This window comes from Lithobates pipiens, unplaced genomic scaffold (genome assembly GCF_037356315.1).
Source record: "Lithobates pipiens isolate NorthernLeopardFrog02 unplaced genomic scaffold, aLitPip1_a1.2 Scaffold_16, whole genome shotgun sequence".
In the NCBI taxonomy this organism is placed as follows: Eukaryota; Metazoa; Chordata; class Amphibia; order Anura; family Ranidae; genus Lithobates; species Lithobates pipiens.
In genome coordinates this window covers 554,375,589-554,401,373 of record NW_027507748.1, presented here as the reverse complement: position 1 = coordinate 554,401,373, position 25,785 = coordinate 554,375,589, and the positions used below count along the sequence as shown (strand labels likewise).

The window sequence follows — 25,785 nt, the reverse complement described above, 5'->3', positions numbered from 1 at the left end:
AAGAAGTGGAATATTCTGCAATGGCCGAGTCAATCACCTGATCTCAATCCAATAGAGCATGGATTTCACTTGCTGAAAGCAAAACTAAAGGAAGAAACCCACAAACAAAGAACAACTGAAGACAGCTGCAGTTAGAGCCTGGCAAAGCATCAAAAAGGAGGAAACCCAGTCTTTGGTAATGTCCATGGGTTCCAGACATCAGGTAGTCATTGGCAGTAAAGGATTCTCAACAAAATATTAAAAATGAACATTTTATTTATGAATATATTCATTTGTCCAATTACATTTGAGCCCCTGAAAATGGGGGGATTGTGTATAAAAATGATTGCTTGATATATATGTTCAACCCCTTGAATTAAAGCTGAAAGTCTGCACTTCAAATTCATTTGGATTGTTTCATTTTAATTGTATTCTGGTGGCATACAGAGCCCAAAAAATTAAGATTGTGCCCAAATATATATGGACCTAACTGTGTGTGTGTGTGTGTGTGTGTGTATATATATATATATATATATATATATATATATATATATATATATATATATATATATATATAATGTATATGCATTATCTTAATGCATTAAGATAAAAAAAAAACTTCTGTGTGCAGCAGCAACCCTCAGCCCCTCTAATACTTATCTGAGCCCCATGTAGATTCATTGATGTTGGAGTGTCTCAGCTGCCCAGGACTCCCCTCCACATTGGCAGAGACAGCAGCGTGGTGCCATTGGTTACCACTGCTGTCAATTAAAATAAGTCAGCCAATAAGGAGAGAAAGGGGGCAGGCCTGGGTCATGGCTCTGTATCTGAATGGACACAGAGAGCTGTGGCTCGGCTCGGGTGCCCTCGTAGTAAGCTGCTTGCTGTGGGGGCACTCAATGGGAGGGAGGGGCCAGGAGCACCAAAGAGGGACGCGAGAAGAGGAGGATCTGGCTGCTCTGTGCAAAACCACTTCACAGAACAGGTAAGTATGACATGTTTGTTATTTTTAACTAAAAAAAAAAACTACAAGACTTTAGGATCACTTTAATAACTTTGCATGCTAAATTGTGTTATTACCATTGTTAATCCATTTTTTTGCTTGCCTAGTTACAAACCATATGGTGTGATAATATATTAAGTTTGCCTTTACTACCTGGTTTGGTGTCTGTTCTTTAATATAGCACGCTATTGGGTACGAAGCATTACTTTCAGTGAATTCCTGTGATATTGTATGTTTCTACACTGAACCTAGTATGTAAGAGGGGCTGAGGTTCTTGAGAGGGTTGAGGCAAAGAACAGATGACCCATCCTACCCAGTGGCTCCTAAGGGGGTAGTGCTACATATGTTTTTGTTCAGAGGCAGAAAAGTGGCCCATTTCACTGCTTTTCCCTGCCTCAGGCTAGGCAGTTTTTTTCGCCTCTGATACTTGGCAAGCAATGAAGTGTTAGATATTTTCTTGGCCCAGTGCCACACTGAACAATGGTTGCCTTGTTTGATGCATGTGCCTGGAACATCATTAAGCTTTGTTAGTTCAATGCAGATTCAAAAACAACCAACCAGGCCACAGACAGGTACTGTTCTGGTGCCTGTTGATGGTCAGGCCGCACAGCAGAAGGAGAACGCCGACTGCAATCCCAACAGGATTATAACAGACCGTGGCTGTCCCTCACCTCCTTCTGAGCAGCTGTGTCACTGAGCCCATGTGTCTCCTACATCACCGCCAATGTTATCCTATTAGCAGGGCAAGGGGGTGGGAGGAGCTAAAGAGCGAGAGTCTTTCATATTAAAGCGGTAGTAAACCCACAGATTTTATTTTTTTTTTTTTTTTTTTTACTGTAAGGAAAAAGGCATAATGAGCTAGTATGCACCGGATACCAGCTCATTATGAAATATTTACCTTAGAACGAGGTGTCGGCAGGTGATCTCGGTCCAAAGGGAGCGGACATTTTCCCTCTGTGTCTTCCGGGTATCGCAGCTCCGGCGCTGTGAGTGGCCGGAGCCGCGATGTTGTCACTCCCGCGGTAGACTTCTTTCTACATAAAAATGCCATATATCACCTATTTTGTAGACACTGTAACTTTTGCACATTGCGATTTTTTTTTTTTTGCCAAAAATATGGAGAAGAATACATATTGGCCTAATCTGAGGAAATTTTTATATATATATATATATATATATATATATATAAAAAACATTTTTTGGGGGCTATTTATTATAGCAAAAAGTTACAAATATTGCGTTTTTTTTCAAAGTTGTCACTGTTTTTTTGTTTATAATGCAAAAAAAAAAACTGCAGAGTTGATCATATACCACCAAAAAAAAGCTCTATTTGTGGGTAAAAAAAGGGCGTCAATTTTGTTTGGGTGCAATGTCGCATGACCGCAAAATTCTCAGTTAAAGTGACGCAGTGGCGAATCGCAAAAAGTGCTCTGGTCAGCAAGGGGTTAAAATCTTCCAGGGGGCTGAAGCAGTTATTGGGGTAACTGTGATGCAAAGGAGAAATGTGGACACTGTAAAGTGGGGTTGTGGTGTGAAGGGGAGCTAAAAATAGATTCCTTGATATCCAGAACACCCCACCCCCTCCCCTCTTCCGGTCCCTGGAAAAATTGGCTGCCATGAAACTGGTCCATGGTACCAAAAAGGTTGGGGACCACAGCTTTCGAGTATACAACCTCTTACAGCACCATAATACATAGGAAATAGACGTGACACATTTCTCTTTATTTTGTATAAACCAGATCGATCAGCTTCCATCAATTTTTAATATTTAGAACCATAAACCCATATCTGATCATTTTATTTGTTAGATCTCTATTTTAAACTAATATCAGGCCTGTTTCTGCACATGTGGGACAGCTGTGACCTATGGTATGATTTTGTTATATATATATTTATTTATATTTATTTTTCTTTCAGGCGGGAAGTTGTAGATTTTGGTGTTCGTGTTTCTATAGTTGAGCCAGGAGGTTTCAATACTGCTATTATGGACTTATCTTTGTATGAGAAGAATATAAGGGAAAAATGGGAGACTCTGCCAGCAGAGACCAAGAAGAGTTATGGAGAACAGTACATAAAGCAACGTGAGATAATTAACATTTATTCTTCACCATCGCAAAGGTTACCCTTAACTGTAGTCTTCTTTTCATTGAATACGCCTGTTATCTATGGGATATTGCATTTTTCACATCACCATAGGTCTTTGCATTGAGGGAGTGTTTAACGAAAAAACTCAACAGATCTCCACATCCACATAAATCATGTGGATACAGGGATCTTCCCCCCTGTACAATTACATTCTGACAGTGGGTACCCCCACCCCACCAGTTGTTTTTCCAGCATGACCATTCGACAGATGCTGTTTTTTTGATCCCGCTGAACCAACTGACTTGCTGTACATGTATACCCATCTTAAGTCTGTTAGCTGTTACGGTTGGAAATGATGAAGCACCGGAAAATTCAACCTCACATTGCATCACCTTTTAATGCAAGTACAGAAGCACTTCTTTTTTGTATGCTTCACAGCCTTATTGTGGATATATCACCATGAATTACACTTCTTCTTATTCCCTTTCTCACACCTCTCCCTTGCAATCACAAATCTTTTTTTCATGTGTATAATATATACTTTTCTGGCCTCCCACTCCCTCATTCCCCTAGGCAAGATTGTTGTACCCACAGCTAACTACCACCTCCTAGGACCTAGGATAACTGCATTGAATATCTAAAGCCCCGTACACACGATCAGAAATCCCACCAGCAAAAGTCCGATGAGAGATTTTGGTCGGAAATTCTGATCATGTGTATGGTCCATCAGACTTTTGCTGGCGGAATTCCCGCCAGCAAAAGATTGAGAGCAGGTTCTCTATTTTTCCGATTTTTCTGTAGCAATTCCGACGTGCAAAATTCCTACGCATGCTTGGAAACAATTTGACGCATGCTCGGAAGCATTGAACTTCATTTTCTCCGCTCGTCGTAGTGTTTTACGTCACCACGTTCTTGACGGTTGAAAGTTCAGAGAACTTTTGTGTTCCCGTGTGTATGCAGGCCAAGCTTGAGCGGAATTCCTTTGGAAAAACCATCCAAACTCAGATTGTGTGTAAGCGGCATTAGAAGGCTGCAGGTTAGGAGGCTCTGTAAGATTTTGCTTCTACATAGATGTTATCTGGGATGTGATGTGGATATCAAAGGTGATTGTGGTTGTGCAAAGGTATGTCACGCTCCCCTAGGTATGAAATTGGGAAGGGGGCTAAGATAAGGTATGTATATTACTATGCACAAAAATGTAAATTCATTTGGGAATGTGTAAGGGAAAGGTGGGTGAAAGGGAACAAGAGACATGGCAACTGGTGATTAAAGGTCTACTCAAAATTTTATCTAAAGCCAATGTCTGTAAGGTTGTCATTTATCCAGGTCATGGTATAGCTAAGTTAGTAGTAGTTGCTCACAACTACTTTGGCCAACTAACACTACCTAACTAAAACCAGACTTTATTTTTGTTTCGGAGGATAGTGTGCAAGTGTTACAGCCCCTGTTTTATTGTGATTGCTCTCTTACATTGACAATTGTTGGGATTTACCATTACCTACGCCATTAAAAAGTGGTTTTAGGAGGCAACTGTGCCTAATACATGCTCTCAACCCTGTGCAGATATTTTCCAGCTTGCAGAATGAAAGTGATCATTACTCGGGCAGGTTAACTGGAAAGTTAAATACAATAGCTCTTTACAGATCACAAGTTCTTTAACTTCTACTTAGAGCAATTAGAGATTCAGCGTCAACAGTTTTTAAATATATTGCTTTAATGAACAGAAAACTGATGCATAAAATATTTACAGAAAGATACAGCGGGTAAAATAATATTGAACATGCAATGAACAGAAAACTGATGCATAAAATATTTACAGAATATTTACAGAAAGATACAGCGGGTAAAATAATAAGGCGCTATTGACATGAAATTTTAACCACATGTTCACATGCAATCCATACATACAAAACAAATACGTTCAGAAGTTATGTGTAATAAAATGGAATGACACAGGGAAAAGGCATTGAACAAGTGAGGAAAGGGAGGTGCAAAAAGGCATGGAAAGCCAAGACAGCAGCTGAAATCTATCAGTAATTAGAAAGCAATCCTGCCCTTGTCAGTGTAAATTAAAATCAGCTAGATCAGTCTCAACTGGTGGCCTATAAAAAGGTTTCAGCCCCGGGAGGTTTTACCCCCTTCACAACCAGGCCATTTTTTTGCTATATGGCACTGCGTTACTTAAACTGACAACTGCATGGTCGTGCGACGCTGTACCCAAATAAAATTGGATGACCTTTTTTCCCACAAATAGTGCTTTCTTTTGGCGGTATTTAATCACCTCTGCGGTTTTTATTTTTTGCGCTATAAACAAAAAAAGTGTGACAATTTTGAAAAAAAATAAAAAAATTTTTACTCTGCTATAAAAGATATCCAATAAATAAAAAAAATTGTTTATATATCGAATTTCTTCATCAATTTAGGCCAATATGTATTTGGCTACATATTTTTGGTAAAAGAATTCCCAATAAGCATATATTGATTGGTTTTCGCAAAAGTTATTCCGTATACAAACTATGGGATATTTAAGTGGAATTGTTATTATTTTTCATTTTTTCTACTAGTAATGGCGGCAATCAGCGATTTTTAGTCGGACACCTAATTGACATTTTTTACACTTTTTTGGGAACCAGTGACACCTAATACAGTGATCAGTGCTAAAAATATGCACTGTTGCTGTACTAATGACAATGACAGGGAAGGAGTTAACACCAAGGGCGATCAAAGGATTAAGTGTGTCCCTAGGAGATGCTTTCTAACTGTGCGGGGGATGGACTGACTGGAAGAACAAAGAGATCTGTGTTCCTGCCTAGCAGGAACACAAGATCACTGTGTACATTCCATATCACAACAGCGATCTGCCTTGTTTACATAGGCAGATCACCGTTCTGCCTCTCTGGGGAATGACCCGATGATTGGCTACCCCTCTGGCCAATAAGTGCATCTATAGATCGCTATCTATTGCACGAAATTACGTACAACTACATAGTTTCGTGCAATACAGCCACCCATGTGCAGTATATCTACTGTGGGCAGTCTTTAAGTAATTAAAGTTTGCTGTACAACATTTAGACAAGCCTGTGAATTGAGTTGAGCGAATGGTTCGGGCCGAGCAAAGGCTCGATCCGAATATAGCCTGGTCACCCCTTCAAAGTCTGAGCCCTTGTACACACCGTGCATGGGCTCCATCTGACTTTTTCCGTTGGAATGTCCGACCAACAAAGTTTGAGAGCTGGATATAAAATTTTCCGACAACATGATCCGATCGGACTTTGAACGTTTGTAGAGAATTCCGATCAGACAAAGTGCCATGCATGCTCAAATAAAATTACGAGACCAAAGCTATTGGCTACTAGCCTGAACGTAGTCCCATCATAACGAACGAACGTCATCGCGTTCCGAAAGATCGGATTTTCCGACAACTTTGTCCAACGGTGTGTATGCAACACCAGTTTCGGACAAAATCTGTCGGAAAAAATCCGATGGATTTTGTGGTCAGAATTTCCGACCATGTGTACAAGGGCTAAGACAGGTATTTGCACCCACTTCCGGGCATAGACTCCCGTGGGAGTCTACACCTCTTCCCATCCCCCCGCGCTGTCTGCTGGGACACACACGGGTCCCAGAGACAGCAGGGACCATTCGGATTGCGCAGTGCGACTTGCGCATGCACAGTAGGGAACCAGGAAGTGAAGCCACAAGGCTTAATTTCCTGATTCCCATACCGAAGATGGCAGTGGCAGCATCCGAGGACCAAGGAATGGTTCGGCCTCGGGTGCCGACATCGTGGGCACCCTGGACAAGTAAGTGTCCTTATTTTAAAAGCCAGCAGCTGCATTATTTGTAGCTGCTGAATTTAAAAAAAAAAATTCCGCTTTCCGCTTTAATGGTTTCCCCAAAACCTAGGTGGTAAATGAAGCCTCCAAGGGATGATTCCTAATGGACAGCTAATGGATCATGTTGCTCAAAAATATAAAAGAGAAGCTCCCATAGTGTAATATGTCAAATATACAAATAAGTTTAATAAAGGATAAGTATCGCAGTTACAATGTAGTAGTTCAAATATCAGCAAATCGTACAATGTGGATATATGGAAGTCGTGGTGTTTCCAGGAGTAAGACCTCATCTGGAATATGCAGTTCAGTTTTGGGCACCAGTTCTCAAAAAGGATATCGGTGAACTGGAGAAAGTGCAGAGAAGGGCAACCAAACTGATAAGAGGCATGGAGGAGCTCAGCTATGAGGAAAGATTAGCGGAACTGAATTTATTCACTCTTGAGAAGAGGAGAATACGTGGGGATATGATCAACATGTTCACATATGTAAGGGGTCCATATAGTGAACTTGGTGTTGAGTTATTTATTCTCTTTACGGTCAACACAGAGGACACAAATATGGAAAGGTTTCTTCACAGTAAGAGCTGTGAAAATGTGGAATAGACTCCCTCCAGAGGTGGTTCTGGCCAGCTCAGTAGATTGCTTTAAGGCCTGGATTCTTTCCTAAATGTACATAATATAACTGGATACTAACATTTATAGGTAAAGTTGATCTGGGGAAAATCCGATTGCCTCTTGGGGGATCAGGAAGGAATTTTTTCCCCTGCTGTAACAAATTGGAGCATGCTTTGCTGGGGTTTTTTGCTTTCCTCTGGATCAACTGTGGGTATAAAATTGGGTATATTTGATTGTACAATATTTTTTATTTTATTTATTAATTGTTTTTAAAGTTGAACTGGATAGACTTGTGTCTTTTTCAACCTAACTATATATGTAACTATGTAACTATGTGAGCTTCTCTTTTATATTTTTGAGCAACACGGTCCATTAGCTGGCGACATTATGAATCACCCTTTGGAGGCTTCAATCACCACCTAGGTTTTGGGGAAACCATTTAATCCCTTTTCTGGGCGAGACTGCCATAGCAGTCTTTGCCATCTGGTAAGCAGAATATTATATCACTTTGGGTGTGCAGAGCCGGATGCACTGCGCTTATTGTGCGTGAAAATTATATATCTTCTATTTTTCATGGATGGACTTTAAACAGACACTCATGGATTTTTTTATGTGATGAGACTCTGCCTTTGTTTTTTCTTTTTTCACTTTTCTTTTTCATTTTGTTGTTCATAATAATTTCTCTGATCATATTTATTCTAGCGCTGTATACACCCTTTTACAATTTGTTTGAAGTTTGCAAGTGGACTCTTTTGATACTGGCTGCTTTTTCTTTTTGGCATTATTATTCATTTATTTTTTATTTTTGGCAATATTATTCATTTGTTTTGCCGGTGATATTTGTTATCCACATTTTGTATTGTTCTTGGCGCAGCGTTACCTCCTTGGGTTTTTCTCGCATTTATAAAACTTCATATCATCGAAGGAAGGATGAATAGAAAAATATACCAATACATTCTGGACAAAAATCTGCTGCCATCTACCAGGATGATGAAGATAAAACGAGGGTGGACATTTCAGCAAGACAATGATCCCAAACCCGAAGCCAAGAAGACTCTCAACTGATTTCAAAGAATGGCCCAGCCAATCATCTGTCTTGAATCCAATAGAAAATCTATGGAAAGAACTAAAGATCAGAGTTCATAGAAGAGGCCCACAGAACCTCCAAGATTTGAAGACTGTTTGGAAGAATGGGCCAAAATCACACCTGAGCAATGCATGCGACTAGTTTCTCCATACAGAAGGCGTCTTGAAGCTGTCATTCATTACCAACAAAAGATTTTGTACGAAATATTAAATACATTTCAGTTAGCGTGTTCAATACTTTTTCCCTGTGTCATTCCATTTTATTACACATAACTTAATTTCTGAACTGATGTATTTTGGTTTCTTTGTATGTAAGGATTGCATGGGTTGTTACCTACATGTGGTAAACATTTAATGTCAACAGCACCTTTAGAAATATATTTAACTAGAAAAATGGTGACGTGTTCAATACTTATTTTACCCCCTGTATATTACAAACAGAAATAAGCAACAGTAAAATAGAAGCATTTTATTTCATCGTGCACATCAGAAAAATTAGAACATGACAGGTTTGTATGTAGTCATAGTACAAATATATTGCTGCATACAATATGAGTTTCTAGCAATCCATAAAGAGTGATGGTGCTCATACACATTTTAATCTGATAATATCTGAACAATTGAACTGCACATGGACATGTTGTGATCACTAAAAATCTCTTAAAATTCTGAAATCAAATTAAATATACACATACTGTGCGGGAGATTTACTAAAACTGGTGCACACAGAATCTGGCTTCTAGGTTATATTGTTAAAGCTTAAAGTGATACTAAAGTCTCTTGGGTTTTTTTAGTTAAAAATAACAAACATATTTAACTTACCTGCTCTGTGTAATGTTTTTGCACAGAGCAGCCCAGATCCTGCTTTTCTCAGGTCCCTCTTTGGAGCCCTTGGCCCCTCCCTCCTGTTGAGTGCCCCCACCTCAGGCGGCTTGCTCTGGGGTACCCGAGCCGAGCCACAGCTCCCTGTGTCCATTCACATATGGAGCCATGGCCTGGCCCCTCCCCCTTTCTGACCTCATTGGCTGACTGACTGATTGACAGCAGCGGGAGCCAATGGTGCCACGCTGATGTCTCAGCCAATGAGGAGGGGAATCCTGGACAGCCGAGACACTGATGCAATACTGCTGGATCTAGACAGGGCTCAAGTAAGTCTTATGCCCCGTACACACGAGAGGACTTATGTCCGACAGACTTCCAAAGGAGTTCCGCCGGAGTTCTGACAGACTTTTCGGCCGAACGGACTTGGCCACACACGATCACACTAAACTCCGACGGATTCGAACGTGATGACGTACGACTGGATTCGAATAAGGAAGTTCATAGCCAGTAGCCAATAGCTGCCCTAGCGTCGGTTTTAGTCCGTCGGAGTAGCATACACACGAGCGGAGTTTTCGAAGGGGACCGGGTCCGGCGGAGTTCCTTCGGGAAAATTTGAAGCATGCTTCATTTCTAAAGTCCGTCAGACTTTGGCGAATCAAAAGTCCGTTGCAGCCCACACACGATCGGATAGTCTGACGGACTCGGTCCTTCGGACTTTGGATGTTGAAAAGTCCGCTCGTGTGTACGGGGCATTAGAGGGGCTGCTGCACACAGAAGGTGTTTTTATCTTATTGCATAGAATGCAATTAAGATTTAAAAAAAAAAACTTCTGACTTTACAACCCCTTTAATTGAACAAGCTGAACTTAGAAGCTGATTGGTTACTATGCACAGCTGCAACAGATTCTGTGTGCACCATTTTTAGTAAATTTCCCCCATTATCCTTGATTTCTCCTGTTTTTTTTTTTCTCAGGAGTTGTCAGTTTTTTTTTTTTGGCCCTGTGTGGGGCACACAAAGTAGGCATTTGTTACACTAAGAATGCAAACTAAAGATTCCCTATACAATTAAGATTTTTTTTAAATATTATAGAGATACCTTCACCACCTAAGTTTATAAACCAGAACAGATTTTATGGTTGTAGTTAAAAGAAGAAGATAAAAAAGGCTCACATACTAGTAATGCTTGTATAAAGTGTTAAGGAACAATGCACTTTTAACTACCATTTTTTTTTTTTATATTACATAGTTATACAGTATATGAGCACAGCAATTTCCTCAGGCTCTTTCAAGCTCTTCAAGGTGACGAATTGCATGGAGCATGCACTGACTGCTTGTTACCCATGGACAAGATACTCTGCTGGATGGGATGCCAAATTACTTTTTATCCCACTTTCTTACATGCCAACAGTCATTGGTGATCTCATAGCAAGGAGGAATTTCCCAAGACCAACTTAGAGAACACCATATTTTCCAAATTGCAGGAATCCATTGGGTACGTGATGGAGTATAAGCACTAATCTTGGCTCATTTTTTAAAGCAGTTAAGATCAAGTTAGGGGGGAATTGTAGATGGTTCAGATATTAAATTTTTTTATTTATTTTTTTAACTGAGGGGGTATATTTGTAGATGGTTCAGATATAATTTTTTTTATTTTTTATGGAGGGGGTATAATTCGTAATGCAACACACTGCACTATAATGACTCTGCTGCATTTGTTTAGCGATATTTATTTTATCTTGCCATATTTAAAAAAATAGGCAACAAAAAGTCAACCATAAACAAAATAACGAAGCATAGCGCCACAAACCAAACTCGAGTACCATACAGTAAGTCTAGTGTAAATGCAGCCGTAAAGACCATTAGTCGAACCTGGTCACAATGCGATTATTATTAATGACATTATTTATTTACTATCACCTGAGGGTTTTACTCTTTTTAGTCCTTTGCGCTTGTTAATAAAGCAATCATGTAAAAATTAGAAAAAAATTCATACTAAGGCCTCATTCACATGAGGCTGCCACAGAGTCCGCCTCTGTCCGCAAGCTCAGCGGGAGATCTCTCCGTTGATCTCTGCTGAGCTGGCGGATGACAGGTCCCTCTCTGCTCACTGAGTAGGGAGGAGCTTATCAAGCGCTGCTGGTTGCTATGGAGAGATGGGACGAAAGCGGACAGCATGTCCGTTTTCATCAGCTCTCACCTGATCTGATTTGTCAGGGACGGATGCGAACGTAGGGCCATCCGTCTGATTTTAGCAGATCGGACCAGGTCGGATGTCAGCGGACATGTCACAGATGACATGCGTCGCTCCATAGACTAACATGGAGCACCCGTTCAGGTCCGCCGACAAAACGGACAGGCAGACCTTAAAGGTCTGTTCATGTGAAAGGGGCCTAACACAAATGTTAAAATAGGGGACACTAGTATTGTCTGCTTGTAACTCATTCAGATGAGCGTCACATTTCCCACTGCACCTGTGCTGTGGTGCAATGTGTTAAATAGGTGTAGTACTCATACAAAACACAGTTGGTGATTTAAGCCATTGTATATTGTATGCTGTAAATTGATGTAATTCTGTGGTGGGATTATTTAAAGTGAGCAATAAGGATCATTAAAAGAAACTTGTCATAAAATAAAATGCCATCATTAAACTCTACTTGGAAATGTTACTTGTCTGGTTCCCATGCTAATCTTTTTGTTTTTATATAGCTAAACACACAGTTGAAATGCATAGAAAGGATCTGACTTACCTGCCACAGAATCTGTATTTCTCTTGACTATAGTATGACTGATGCACCTCAGCTACTGTGCCACCCACCCAACTCCATACCTTGCCCCTTCCCATTAAATGAGACCACACCTTCCTGTTGGAGTATTTTGTGGCCGTAGCAGCCTCTTTATTAATCAAAATAATTTAACATGTAACAAAAATATCAACAAAACATCATTTAAACTTCAAAACCCTGAGCTCGTTAGTCATCTGCAGGAAATTCCCCCTCCCCACCCCATTAGCATATCGATCCAAACCAAGCACTGTGGTACTATTCCTTTAACTAGGCCTCAAGCTGACATGCTAGCTCAAAGACACCCAACTCTTTTACCGCAGTGCACCCATTCACCATCTGCCATATCAACCCTCACTATATGGCATATCATCAACGAGCCCATATCTCCAATGGGTCCCGCATCAACTTCTCTGTGGGTAGGGGTTATCTTCCTGTACCTGCATCGACCAACACCCGCCGACCGCTACGACATCCAACACCGGAAACCTGAAAAAGAAAATGAGTTAGCCCGTCATCCCCCCCCCCAGAGTCCCCATCAGAACCACTCCGTCCGATGTAAGGGAGGGAGGGTGGGAACTTCTTCTCTCCAACTGGGCGCTGGGGCGTAGCGCGTGCACGCATCCTCGCGCTGGCTCTGCCCCCCCAGCTGTCTCAGCCAATGGTTACAGTCTACTCCTCTCATGCCAGCCCTGCCCCTATGCTCCGCTCGTGTATGGGCTGTGCTTTATTCAGTCCTGGGATTTGTACAGCTCTGCCACACAGCGCAGCCCTGTCCGATTTTCCTCTGCTTCTGTTTAAGTACTAGATACAGGTCTTACTCCCCCCACCCCATGCTGTGACTGGAGAGTGAAGGGACTGCTGATCTCACATCTCTATCACTCCCAAATTCTGATGTACAGTAGAATGCAAGAGACTAATACCTAGTAAAATGCAAGTACATGCACTGATGAATATAAAGCTTCCTTAAAGGCCAAGTTCAGTTCTCCTCCAAAAATGCACTTTATTTTTATTTATTTTTTTGAACAGGGGCCTGCACAGTATTGCACCCATGGTCAGTGGATCGGCGTGCAATGTCAGGCTCCTGCAAACACTTCCTTCAGCTCTCTGCCCTATACAGTACCTCTATAGCACTGCCCCCATAGGGGTCGCTGAATATCGATTTCCCTGGGCCTCCCTCTGATTATCCTGCAGCCAGATGCTTGGGTATATACACACCATCAGGTATACACTCAACTGTTCATTATCCAATGACCAGTCTACAGGATTGTTTTTTTTTTTTTTTGTATTGTATTGGTAGAACTTGGATAGAAGAGATTATTCAACTTTATGCACAGAGGAGGACAACTCTCACTTAGCCTCATGTAGTAGAACTGAATAGCAAACACTCTGCTGAACCATACAACATTTTTATAGAAGGATAAGTCTTTTGCTGGCTTTGGCAGCAGACTCAATGAACTCGAATTATTTGGGACACTAACCAGTATCCCCTTTAGCTGGCTACCTGTGTGTGGACTACCAAGTCCGCACAAAACTACAAGTCCATCTGCCATGGGGGCAGAAGGGACTTTGAAGTTAATTCATTCACAGATCTCTGTGAATGAATGGCATGCCTGTGTGAGCAGAGCCTCTCATAGCTGGGCAAAATTTTGAAGTGACAGTGGTTGCAGGGGAGAACAACCATATGCTGGGGTTGATTTACTAAAGGGAAATCCACTCTGCACTGCAAGTGCAATTAAAAGTGCATGGAATGTGCACTTGAATGTGCAGTCGCTGTCATAGCTCCCAACTGTCGCTGATTTTGAGAGACTGTCCCTGATTTGGAGCAATGTCCCTCTGTCCCTCTTTCCTCCTCATTTGTCCCTCATTTTGGTCTGATTTGTATAGCTGTATATAAAATTCACTATTTAGCTTTCAAAAAGTGTCTCCCAGTGCTAAACCTTTCATCCAGTTTATTAATTGCTGCATCTGTAAATTTCAAAAGCCAATATAAATTAATACTAATTGTAAAAAAAAAAGCACTTGTGAGTTTTAATTATCCTTTTTTGGGGGTTAATTCTCCTTAAAGGGGGTGTGGCATGGGGTGTATCCTATGCCTACATACTTTGGCTAGAAGGTGCCCCTCATTCCCATCTCAAAAAGTTGGAAGGTATGGTCGCTGTAGATCTGAGGGAAAGATCTGAAATAAGTGGAAGCTCTGCTGATTTTATTATCCAATCATGTGCAAGCTAAAAGTGACTTTAATCCAAGTGCACTTGTAGTGCAAAGTGGATCTGCCTTTAGTAAATAACCCCCACGGTGCAGCATTTTACACCCTAAATAAGGGTGTATCCATGTTCAAAAGTTGAATTTACGCTTTAAAATCATATTGAAATTTGTGTTTTGTTTCCTCTCTGCTTCAAACTGTCCCCTGGCTGTGCTCAGGTATGTGGGTTTCCACTGGTGCCCACTGAAGACTTTTTGTGAGCTACGAGCTTACATGCAGCTACTCCCAGCATTGCACACACCAGAACCTGAGCCAAGCCAAAGTTCAAAACAGGAGCGCATACAAATTGCAGACTCTGGCAGGACTCGTAAGTCCCAACAGGCACTGGGGACTCCCACATACCTAGTCAGTCAGTGAGGCTAGGGTAAGAGGAGCAATCTCAGAAGAGAAAAAAAAACAAGAAGGAGCTTGCAAGTTCTGTTATCAGTATCTCATTTAAAAAAAAAAATTTAATATCACTTTAATCTGAGAGTGTGCTTTAGATCTGCCTGAAGTTCAGCCTTAAAGTGATTTAAAGACTTTTCTTTTTTTTAAATAACAAACATATCATACTTACCTCCACTGTGCCGCTCGTTTTGCACAGAGCGGCCCCAAACCTCGTCTTCTGGGGTCCCTCGGCGGCTCTCTTGGCTCCTCCCCACATCAGATAACCCCCTAGGAGAAGCGCTCTCCCAGGAGATTACCTTACAGGCACGCTCCCGAGTCCAGCATTTGGTGTCCATCAGAGGCGTAACTAAAAGCTTCAAGGCCCCGCTGCAAGAAACCACAAAGGGCCCCCAACCACTGGCTAGAGCTCTTCCCCCCCAAGCCCAGTTGCAGAATGACAAGTCCAATTGCAAGTGAGACCTATGTGACCTCACTAGTGGCAGTAGTTTTTCATTATTTTATTTTTTAACATTTTATTTTATTTTTTTACAATTAAAATTTATTTAAAAAATTGAAAAGACCCGATGGGGGGCTTTGGCGAAATACCAGGTGTCTAAACAGACCTCTGATGTATCATCTTTGAGACAGAGAAAGGAGATTGAGGACACAGCCCTCAATCTTCATCTCTACAGCCTCAGATACACAGAATGAATGGACAGTAATAGCTCTGTACAAAACTCCTGTTCATTCACAAACTGAAGCATAGTAAACACCGTAAAGCACAGTAAGGCCCCTTTCACATCTGTAAAACATTTTTTACTTTCTGTTATAAAACACATCCAATAAATTAAAAAAATAGAATAAAACAAATAAAAATGTCTTTATTAGTTTAGGCCAATATGTATTCTTCTAGATATTTTTGGTAAAAAAAATCCCAATAAGCGTATATTGATTGGTTTGCACAAAACCGCGTCTGCAAACTATGGGATATATTTATAGCATTTACATTTTTTTACACATAATCAGCGATTTTTAGTGGGCCTGCAACATTGCGGTGGACAAATTGGACACAAAGAGACAGTTTTTGGGGACCAGTGACACCAATACAAGTGATCAGTGCTTAAAAAATGCACTGTCACTGTATAAATGACACTGTCAGGGAAGGGGTTAACACCAGGGGTGATCCAAGGGTTAAGTGCGCTCCTAGGGAGTGACTCCCAACTGTGTGGGGGATGGATGCATTAGAGGAAGAGAGACATATGGATTCACTAGAGGAAGAAAGAAAGACATCTGTGTTCCTGATTAGCAGGAACACAAGATCTCTCTCCCTCTGTGACAAAATAACGGTCTGCCTTGTTTACATAGGCAGACCGCTGTTCTGCCTTTACTCCGAATGACTGGTGGGTCCCAGCGACCATCAGACAAGCTGATTGGCTCCCTCTGTGTCCAATCACATCGGAAGCAGGTCGTGGGCTGCGCTCCCTAGACCCCGAGGAGGAAATAAGTTACAAGTAATGCATGCTATGCATTAAAGTGAAAAACCTTCTGTAGTGCAGCAGCCCCCTAGAGTCCCCCTTTTACATACCTGAACCTGATCGTTTCAGCGACAGCTCCAGCCCATGTCTCGGATCCTCGTTGGATAGATTGATAGCAGCAGGAGCCACTGGCTCCTGCTGCTGTCAATCAAATGCAGTGACATGGGAGACGGGGGCGGGCCGAGTCCTGCTGTCTGTGTCAATGGACGTAGCAGCAGGACTTGGGAGCGCACCCACATGAGTGCCCCTCATGAAATGCGGCTCTCTATGGGGGCACTCAAGAAGAGGAGGAGCCAGGAGCATCGCTGAGGGACCCCAGAAGAGGAGGATTGGGACCACTCTATGCAAAACCAACTGCACAGAGGAGGGAAGTATAACATGTTTGTTATTTTTTTTTTGTTTTCTTTTTCTTTTAAAATAAATAAAAATAACACAAACCTTTACAGCCCCTTTAATACAATCAGACATTATACACTTATACAGTATACAGTTATAATCAAAGTCTATGCATTTAGAAGAATTTTAAAAACGTTACCTTTTTTCTGCTTCCCTTTGTCATCTATCTCCTGTTTGGTGGCCATGACTTCAAACAAAGTCTTTAGGATACTCCTTAGGTCACTTGCATAGTTTGTCTGCAACTGATCAGCAACACCTGAGGATGACAATGAGCACAAACATCATCTCTTCTGTGGTCAGGGATCAGTACTGAGCATCATGCAGAAGTGTCTGGAGGTGAAACCATTTTTTGCTGCTCATAGCAACAACCTTCTCCTTTTCATCCTCCCAAATGAGCAGGAAACATTGAACATACATGGTTTTTATTAGTGGTTACTCAGAGCACAAAGTTACAATTTTTGACCTAACATAAGCGAGTCATTGCTGTCTGGCTCTACAGTAGTATAATAATTATATATATATATATATATACATATACATACATATACACACACACACACACACACACACACACGCAGTATCTCACAAAAGTGAGTACACCCCTCACATTTTTGTAAATATTTTATTATATCTTTTCATGTGACAACACTGAAGAAATGCCCCTTTGCTACAATGTAAAGTAGTGAGTGTACAGCTTGTATAACAGTGTAAATTTTCTGTCCCCTCAAACTAACTCCACACACAGCCATTAATGTCTAAACTGCGGGCAACAAAAGCGAGTACACCCTTACGGGAAAATGTCCAAATTGGGCCCAAAGTGTCAATATTTTGTGTGGCCACCATTATTTTCCAGCACTGCCTTAACCCTCTTGGGTGTGGAGTTGACCAGAGCTTCACAGGTTGCCACTGAAGTCCTCTTCCACTCCTCTATGGCGACATCACAGAGCTGGTGGATGTTAGAGATCTTGCGCTCCTCCACTTTCCATTTGAGGTCTGGAGACATGCTTGGCCAGTCCATCCCCTTTACCCTCAGCTTCTTTAGCAAGGAAGTGGACATCTTTGTGGTGTGTGTGGGGTCATTATGTTGGAATACTGCCCTGCGGCCCAGTCTCTGAAGGGAGGGGATCATGCTCTGCTTCAGTATGTCACAGTACATTTTGGCATTCATGGTTCCCTCAATGAACTGTAGCTCCCCAGTGCTAGGAGCACTCATGCAGCCCCAGACCATGACACTCCCACCACCATGCTTGACTGTAGGCAAGACACACTTGTCTTTGTACTCCTCACCTGGTTTAAGACACACACGCTTGTCACCATCTGAACCAAGTAAGTTTATCTTTGTCTCATTAGACCACAGGAGAAGGTTCCAATAATCCATGTCCTTAGTCTGCTTGTCTTCAGCAAACGGTTTTCAGGCAAAGACAACCTCAGAATATGACACTGAGCACGTGCACTCAACTTCTTTGGTTGACCATAGCGAGGCCTATTCTGAGTGGAACCTGTCCTGTTAAACCGCTGTATGAACTTGGCCACCATGCTACAGCTCAGTTTCAGGGTCTTGGCAATCTTCTTATAGCCAGAGGAAGAGAGAAGACAGCCAACCGGATCATCATAGTGTGGAACATCTCTGTAGCAGTTTTCATTTCAATTGCTGTGTGTTTCCATGGCTCGCCGTCACATACAGCCCACCTCCTGGCCTGGGGACTTTGATAGATCATCCATCCAATCCTGAGACGTGTATCAAAGTCCCCGGGCCAGGAGGCGGGGCTGTATGTGACAGCGAGCGGCAAAAAACCCACAGCAATTGAAATGAAAGCTGCTACAGTGATGTTGCGCGCTCTGATGATCCGGCCAGCAATCTTCTTCCTCTCTTCTTGTCCCCTGCACAGGTAGGCTGCATTGATGGACACGGGCTGCATTGTTGGGCACAGGTAGGCTGCATTGATGGGCACAGGTGAAGCAGCATTGATGGACACAGGCAGGCTACATTGTTGGGCACAGGTGAAGCTGCAATGATGGGCATTGATAAAATTGTTATTACATTATAACTTAAAGCGGAGTTCTTCTAAAAAAAAAAAAAAATTAAAAAAGTCAGCAGCTACAAATACTGCAGCTGCTGCCTTTTAATAAATTGGACACTTACCCGCCACAGGGTCCAGCGATGCGGGGAACAAATCCCTGATTGTCTCCCCCTCCTCTCAGCGGTGCTGGCATTGTAAGTGTGAGCGCCCGGCTGTGGCTTCACAGCCGGGCACCCATTGCGCATGCGCACGCCGCGACTGGCAGGGCAATCATCTGGGACCTGTGACGTGTCCCAGATGATTGCCGAGAGGGAGGGGGGAGAGGTGATCCTTCTGGTACCGCGGGGTCTGCCGGGAGGAAGTGCGAGTTGGGGCCCATGTGGCATGTCAGGGAGTCACCTTCCTTAAAGCAGAAGTTCAATTTTTGGGTGGCACTCCGCTTTAACTGCATAAAACATTTAAGTGTCATTTCATGAGATAATTTATGAGGGCATGTTTAGGGGAGGAATTAGGGGCAGGGCAGGGTAGGGGTTAGGCGGGGTAACTGGTGGCGAGTAACCCTTGAGGCCTGGCCTAGGCAATCTTTATGTAGAGAAACAATTCTTTTTTCAAATCCTCAGAGAGTTCTTTGCCATGAGATGCCATGTTGAAGTTCCAGGAACCAGTAAGAGAGTGAGAGCGATAACACCAAATTTAACACACCTGCTCCCCATTCACACCTGAGACCTTGTAACACTAACGTGTGCATGACACCGGGGAGGAAAAATGGCTAATTGGGCCCAATTTGGACATTTTCACTTAGGGGTGTACTCACTTTTGTTGCCAACGGTTTAGACATTAATGGCTCTGTGTTGAGCTATTTTGAGGGGACAGCAAATTTACACTGTTATACAAGCTGTACACTCACTACTTTACATTGTAGCAAAGTGTCATTTCTTCAGTGTTGTCACATGAAAAGTTAGAATAAAATATTAATATTTACAAAAATTTGAGGTGTGTACTCACTTTTGTGAGATACTGTATATATATATATATATATATATATATAAATATTATGCTATATGTGAAATGAAGTGCCCTCTACTGTACAGAAATTAGGATCCACTTAGAAGTTTATGGAGCACATTATTGCACAAAGCTGTACTGTGCATTTCTTAAAGGTCACACAACTCCTTGGTGACTTCTAATATTCTAAGCATTATGCATCGCAAGGGGCGAGTAATGCAGGCAACATGTAAAAGCAGTAGCAAGTTCATGCAGCAAACATAGCAGCTGTGCTTCAATAGGAAAGTCCTCTCGGTTAACCACCGCAGATTAGGCAGACGTCTCTATACACTGACACACAGAGGGTTGTTCCTGAAGGCCAGAGGCGTAACTAGAACCTTCAGGGCCCCGGTGCAAGAAATCATGGAGGGCCCCTCTGACCTCCAGCCAGGGTCCTTTCCACTGATCCCGGGGGCAGCAGGACCTGGATAGGAGGGGTAACAAATCCCCTCCATTTTTCCACCTGCAGCCACTGAATGCCTATCAGAGGGAGAGAAGGAGAAGCAGACTTTTAATGGCTGCAGGAGAAAAATGAAGGGGATTTGTTCCTCTAAATGCCCCCTTATCCAGGGGTTCAGGGGCAACATGTGCGCTATTGCAATTGTGCCCCTGGGATGAGTGGCAGCGGTGGGGGATGGGATCAGTGGCAGCAGTGTGGTCGGGGAGGGATAGGATCAGTGGCATTGGTGGTGGTGGTGTGGGATGGTATGAGTGGCAGCAGTGAGGAAGAGATTGGATCAGTGGCAGTGGTGGTGGGGTGGGATCAGTGGCAGCAGTGATGGTTGGGTGGGGATGGGATCAGTGGCAGCGGTGGTGGTGGGGGGTGGGATGATTGCCAGCTGTGAGGGGGGATTGGATCAGTGGCAAGGGTTGTGGTTGGAGGATGGGATCAGTGGTAGGGGGGATTGAATGGGATGAGTGGCAGAGGTGGTGGGGGGAATCAGATTAGTGGCAAAGGTGATGGTTGGAGGGGGATGGGATAAGTGGCAGCGGTGGGGGGCATTGGATGAAATGAGTGGCAGCAGTGGTTGGAGGATGGGATCCATGGCAAGGGGGGTGGGATGGGATGAGTGGTGGGGAGGGCAGTGGCAGCAGTGGTGTGGGGGTTTCAGTGGTGGTGGTGTGGGGGTATCGGTGGCAGTGGTGGTGGTGTGGGGGGTATCAGTGGCAGTAGCGGTGGTGGTGGTGAGGGGGGTATCAGTGGCAGTAGCGGTGGTGGTGGTGAGGGGGGTATCAGTGGCAGTAGTGGTGGTGTGGGGGGGTATCATTGGCAGTAGCGGTGGTGTGGGGGGTATCATTGGCAGTAGTGGTGGTGTGGGGGTATCAGTGGCAGTAGTGGTGGTGGTGTGGGGGGTATCAGTGGCAGTAGTGGTGGTGGTGTGGGGGGTATCAGTGGCGGTAGTGGTGGTGGTGTGGGGGGTATCAGTGGTGGTGTGGGGGGGGTATCAGTGGTGGTGTGGGGGGGGTATCAGTGGCGGTAGTGGTGGTGGTGTGGGGGGGTATCAGTGGCGGTAGTGGTGGTGGTGTGGGGGGGTATCAGTGGCGGTAGTGGTGGTGGTGTGGGGGGTATCAGTGGCGGTAGTGGTGGTGTGGGGGGTATCAGTGGCGGTAGTGGTGGTGTGGGAGGTATCAGTGGCAGTAGTGGTGGTGTGGGAGGTATCAGTGGCAGTAGTGGTGGTGAGTGAGGGGGTATCAGTGACAGTGGTGGTGTGGGAGGTATCAGTGGCAGTAGTGGTGGTGAGTGAGGGGGTATCAATGACAGTAGTGGTGATGGCGGTGTGGGGGGTATCAGTGGCAATAGTGGTGGTGGTGTGGGGGGTATCAGTGGCAGTAGTGGTGGTGAGTGAGGGGTGTATCAGTGGCAGTAGTGGTGGTGAGTGAGGGGGGTATCAGTGGCAGTAGTGGTGGTGGTGAGTGAGGGGGTATCAGTGACAGTAGTGGTGATGGCGGTGTGAGGGGTATCAGTGGCAATAGTGGTGGTGGTGCGGGGGGGGGTATCAGTGGCAGTAGTGGTGGTGGTGGTGAGTGAGAGGGTATCAGTGGCAGTAGTGGTGGTGGTGAGTGAGGGGGGTATCAGTGGCAGTAGTGGTGGTGGTGATGAGTGAGAGGGTATCAGTGGCAGTGGTGGTGGTGAGTGAGGGGGGTATCAGTGGCAGTAGTGGTGGTGGTGAGTGAGGGGGGTATCCGTGACAGTAGTGGTGATGGCGGTGTGGGGGGTATCAGTGGCAATAGTGGTGGTGGTTATCAGTGGCGGTGGTGGTGAGTGAGGGGGGTATCGGTGGCAGTGGTGGTGGTGAGTGAGGGGGTATCAGTGGCAGTGGTGGTGGTGGTGAGGGGGGTAGCAGTGGTGGTGGTGAGTGAGGGGGTAGCAGTAGTAGTGGTGAGTGAGGGGGGTAGCAGTGGCAGTAGTGGTGGTGAGTGAGGGGGGTATCAGTGACAGTGGTGGTGGTGGTGAGTGAGGGGGGTATCAGTGGCAGTAGTGGTTGTGAGTGAGGGGGGTATCAGTGACAGTAGTGGTTATGGCGGTGTGGGGGGTATCAGTGGCAGTAGTGGTGGTGGTGGTGTGTGTGGGGGGTATAAGTGCAGTGGTAGGGTTGTGTGTGGGGGGTATAAGTGCAGTGGTGGTGTGGGGGGTATCAGTGGCGGTAGTGGTGGTGTGGGGGGTATCAGTGGCAGTAGTGGTGGTGTGGGAGGTATCAGTGGCAGTAGTGGTGGTGAGTGAGGGGGTATCAGTGACAGTGGTGGTGTGGGAGGTATCAGTGGCAGTAGTGGTGGTGAGTGAGGGGGTATCAATGACAGTAGTGGGGATGGCGGTGTGGGGGGTATCAGTGGCAATAGTGGTGGTGGTGGTGTGTGGGTATCAGTGGCAGTAGTGGTGGTGGTGGTGAGTGAGGGGGGTATAAGTGGCAGTAGTGGTGGTGGTGGTGAGTGAGAGGGTATCAGTGGTGGTGGTGAGTGAGGGGGGTATCAGTGGCAGTAGTGGTGGTGGTGGTGAGTGAGGGGGGTATCAGTGACAGTAGTGGTGATGGCGGTGTGGGGGGTATCAGTGGCAATAGTGGTGGTGGTGAGTGAGGGGGGTATTGGTGGCAGTGGTGGTGGTGAGTGAGGGGGGTATTGGTGGCAGTGGTGGTGGTGAGTGAGGGGGGTATCAGTGGCGGTGGTGGTGGTGAGTGAGGGGGGTAGCAGTGGTGGTGGTGAGTGAGGGGGGTAGCAGTGGTGGTGGTGAATGAGGGGGGTAGCAGTGGTGGTGGTGAGTGAGGGGGGTAGCAGTGGTGGTGGTGAGTGAGGGGGGTAGCAGTGGTGGTGGTGAGTGAGGGGGGTAGCAGTGGTGGTGGTGAGTGATTTTGGGGGGGGGGGTATAAGTGCAGTGGTGGTGGTGGTGTGTGTGTGTGGGGGGGGGGGGGGGTATAAGTGCAGTGGTGGTGGTGTGTTTGGGGGGGTATAAGTGCAGTGGTGGTGGTGTGTTTGGGGGGGTATAAGTGCAGTGGTGGTGGTGTGTGTGTGGGGGGGTATAAGTGCAGTGGTGGTGGTGTGTTTGGGGGGGTATAAGTGCAGTGGTGGTGGTGTGTTTGGGGGGGTATAAGTGCAGTGGTGGTGGTGTGTGTGTGGGGGGTATAAGTGCAGTGGTGGTGGTGTGTGTGTGGGGGGTATAAGTGCAGTGATGGTGGTGTGTGTGTGGGGGGTATAAGTGCAATGGTGGTGTGTGTGTGTGTGGGGGGTATAAGTGCAGTAGTGGTGGAGGGTATAAGTGCAGTGGTGGTGGTGAGTGAGGGGGGTAGCAGTAGTGGTGGTGAGTGAGGGGGGTAGCAGTGGCAGTAGTGGTGGTGAGTGAGGCGGGTATCAGTGACAGTGGTGGTGGTGGCGGTGAGTGAGGGGGGTATCAGTGGCAGTAGTGGTTGTGAGTGAGGGGGGTATCAGTGACAGTAGTGGTGATGGCGGTGTGGGGGGGTATCAGTGGCAGTAGTGGTGGTGTGTGTGGGGGGTATAAGTGCAGTGGTGGGGGTGTGTGTGGGGGGGTATAAGTGCAGTGGTGGTGGTGTGTGTGTGGGGGGGTATAAGTGCAGTGGTGGTGGTGGTGTGTGTGTGGGGGGGGTATAAGTGCAGTGGTGGTGGTGTGTTTGGGGGGGTATAAGTGCAGTGGTGGTGGTGTGTTTGGGGGGGTATAAGTGCAGTGGTGGTGGTGTGTGTGTGGGGGGGTATAAGTGCAGTGGTGGTGGTGTGTGTGTGGGGGGTATAAGTGCAGTGGTGGTGGTGGTGTGTGTGTGGGGGGTATAAGTGCAGTGGTGGTGGTGTGTGTGTGGGGGGTATAAGTGCAGTGGTGGTGGTGTGTGTGTGTGTGGGGGGGTATAATTGCAGTGGTGGTGGTGTGTGTGTGTATGTGTGGGGGGTATAAGTGCAATGGTGGTGTGTGTGTGTGGGGGGGGTATAAGTGCAGTGGTGGTGGAGGGTATAAGTGCAGTGGTGGTGGTGTGTGTGGGGAATCAGTGGCAGTGTTGATATTGAGAGATGGTGCTACTCACTTCCAGATCACTGGGTTCCCCCTCCTTGCTGTGAGTACGCTCGAGTGCAGGCGGAGCCGGAGAAGATGGGCGGGGACTGTGCCCGTGAGAGCACTGCAGGCGGAGCCAGAGAAGATGGGCGGGGACTGTGCCCATGAGAGCACTGCAGGCGGAGCCGGAGAAGATGGGCGGGGACTTGCTCCGGAGAGCACTGCAGGCGGAGCTGGAGAAGATGGGCGGGGACTGTGCCCGTGAATGCGGGAGGAGAGGGTGGGTGGAGCAGCTGGGGAGAATGGGCGGAGCAGACGGAGAGGATGGGCGGAGCAGAGGCAGACTCCCCGTAAATGACTAGATATAGATCTGGGGCAGCGGCGGGCCCCCTACAGTGGCGGAACTCAGGGGCCCAGTCGCAAGTGCGACTGGTGCGACCCTGATAATTCCGCCACTGGTGTCCATAGCTGCCGAATGCAGGACTCGGCTCCCTGGCGCTCGCGTCATTGGATTTGATTGACAGCAGCGGGAGCCGATGGCTGTGCTGCTATCAATCTATCCAATCAAGAACCCCGGGCAGAGGGATAGCGCGTCCCCATGGGTGAAGTTCCAGGGCTCAGGTAAGTAAAACGGGGGGCTGGGGGGGGGGGGTCAGTGACGTTTTTTCATCTTAATGCATAGGATGCATTAGGGTGAAAAAACATGTAGGTTTACAACCCCTTTAATCCAGGTAATGCCCATAAATCCACAGCAACCTGCACCATGATCTACAGAGAAAAAATCTAGTGTGAAGTCTGGCTGTCATGGAACAGCTGTTACTGTACAATGAAATGCACCAAAACCACTTTCTCTACCAGATTGGATTTGTTACTATGAGCTAATGTTCATCTGTTTTTTGTTATTTTCTTCTAACAGATGTCTTGTTTCTGACGGCATTCTAGTAGAGGACTACTGACAACGGCGTCATACAAGACTTGGATTTTTTTTTTCCTCTTGGTTTACTCAATGGATTTCAAACACTCACGAATGTTAATACCTGTAATGTGATGTTTCAAAGATTGCTCATCTGAGATAATAAAATCCTAAATTTGGGTTTTCTTGTTTATGCGACCATCTATAAAACTATGATAATCATACCATACGTACATTTTTTAAGCTTAGGCTAGTTTCCCACAGAACATTTTTACTAGTTTAATAATAGCACAGCCCCCAACTGTCCCCGATTTCAAGAGACTGTCCCTCAATCCTCCTCATTTGTCTCTCATTTTGGTCTGATTAATATAGTTGTGGATAAAATGCACTATTTAAACCTTTCATCCAATATCCAAATTACTGCATTTGTAAATTCCAAAAGCCATTATAAAGGAATAGTAATGGTAAAAGAAAAAACAATTGTGGGTTTAACCAATAATTTTTTTTTGTACAATTCTCCTTGGGGGGGGGGGGGCTGGCATGGGGCGTGT

The 25,785-nt window shown here is 45.0% G+C and overlaps 1 protein-coding gene across 3 annotated transcripts in view; it reads left to right on the top strand.

Moving 5' to 3' along the window:
• The window catches only part of LOC143983621 (17-beta-hydroxysteroid dehydrogenase type 6-like), an 83,755-nt gene extending 58,341 nt beyond the window's left edge, over positions 1-25,414 (top strand). For all 3 annotated transcript variants that reach the window (XM_077483542.1, XM_077483541.1, XM_077483543.1), the window contains exons 4-6: positions 2,900-3,063; positions 10,671-10,916; positions 25,238-25,414. In XM_077483542.1, coding sequence (XP_077339668.1) covers positions 2,900-3,063; positions 10,671-10,879 — 373 coding nt within the window. In that variant the 3' untranslated portion in view covers positions 10,880-10,916; positions 25,238-25,414. The remainder of the gene's footprint in view (positions 1-2,899; positions 3,064-10,670; positions 10,917-25,237) is intronic.
• Positions 25,415-25,785: the final 371 nt, after the last annotated feature.